The sequence below is a fragment of the Orycteropus afer genome, unplaced genomic scaffold (genome assembly GCF_000298275.1).
Source record: "Orycteropus afer afer isolate SDZICR_OR568_19922 unplaced genomic scaffold, OryAfe1.0 scaffold00291, whole genome shotgun sequence".
In the NCBI taxonomy this organism is placed as follows: domain Eukaryota; kingdom Metazoa; phylum Chordata; class Mammalia; order Tubulidentata; family Orycteropodidae; genus Orycteropus; species Orycteropus afer.
The window spans coordinates 3601476-3602739 of NW_006921878.1; the positions used below are offsets into that span (position 1 = coordinate 3601476).

The following is a 1264-nucleotide window of genomic DNA, read 5'->3' on the forward strand; positions in this document are numbered from 1 at the left end:
AGGGGAGAAGTCCTGGCAGTAGACAACAATATTGATAGGTCCCCAGCACTGAGAGTCTTACAGGTGAGACAAAACAAAGGCTCTGGGCACTGAGAGTCTTACAGGTAGGAACAGAACAAAGGCCCCAGGCACTAAGAGTCTATGGGTGAGGGAAAAAAAATCCTGCACAGCCCAAAATGTCTACTCTCTGGCCCTTTCCAGGCAGTCTGTAGACTCCTGGTCTGTAATCCAGATCAGCCCTATGACAATCACCCCTCACTAGTCCTAGTCTCCTCTGATGGGCGTGCGGTTCTCTCTCTTTCCCATCACCCTCTTTGCTTGGGTAACTGGGCTCTACCTTCAGGGGCCACCTGTACATACCTGCTGTTTTGGTCACTTCAAACTCCTCGTTTTTCAGGGGAACATCGCTTTCTCTTTCGAAAGCAGCTTTAGACTGAAAGGGGACAAGCGAGAACTTTATGAGAGCCACTCTAATCAGGAGGGAAAATAACTGTGTTTGCTTTCTGGTGAACACAGACAAGAGCCACGCTCGTTTGCTAAGAGGCGAGTGTTACACATAAGAGGGAATCCAGTAGAAGCTGGTTTGTTCATCTACTTAGGAGACTGTCAGCTAGCTTATTACACTTCGTGCCTCCACTACAAATTCTTTTGTGTGAAGAGTTTTCCCCTCAACACATGTATTTATTTCTCAAGCTTCAACTTCCTGTGATGCTCCATTTCCATACAGAGCCAAGAATCCAACAGTGTGCTATCAGTGCAATGCTGAGATGCCCGTAAGTGTTGCTTCTGAAATATGAAAACTAACAGAAACCAACTCTCTTCTTTAGGCAGCCTCTTCAAAGCAATAACTGGATTAGGATAGAATAGGCCACCTCGGTAGCTCCTGAGGTGAAAACATTTCTATCACCGCAATTACTTTAGCAAACCTGGTTCCCCTTGCTTCTGCAACATCATGCAGAGCTAGTGATCGAGTTTGCAAGGGAAGACCTTTTCAGTAGTTGATATTAAGGAACTCTGGCAGCACGGTGCCTAAGGCATTTGACTGCTAACCAGGTCAGCAGTTCAAATCCACCAGCTGCTCTGCGGAAGGAAGGAAGAGGGGGCAAGCTACTTCCATAAAGATTTACTGTCTCGAAAATCCAATGGTGGTCACTATGAGTCGGAATCGACAGCAGTGAGTTTGATTTTTTTTTTTGGCATGTGTTCCAAGGGCAATGTAAATTACAGTATGCAAAAGGTACTGACTGGCTGAAGTCAAACACGA

General features: G+C 46.0%; 1 protein-coding gene and 1 non-coding gene across 2 annotated transcripts in view; both read right to left on the minus strand.

The window, feature by feature from the left end:
• Positions 1-1264, minus strand: part of MYDGF (myeloid derived growth factor) — a 25713-nt gene that overhangs the window by 4517 nt on the left and 19932 nt on the right. The window contains exon 5 of the mRNA XM_007951104.1: positions 338-433. Coding sequence (XP_007949295.1) covers positions 338-433 — 96 coding nt within the window. The remainder of the gene's footprint in view (positions 1-337; positions 434-1264) is intronic.
• LOC122151035 lies at positions 847-979 on the minus strand. Its single transcript, XR_006163943.1, has one exon. It is a non-coding gene; the product is annotated as a small nucleolar RNA SNORA66 (small nucleolar RNA).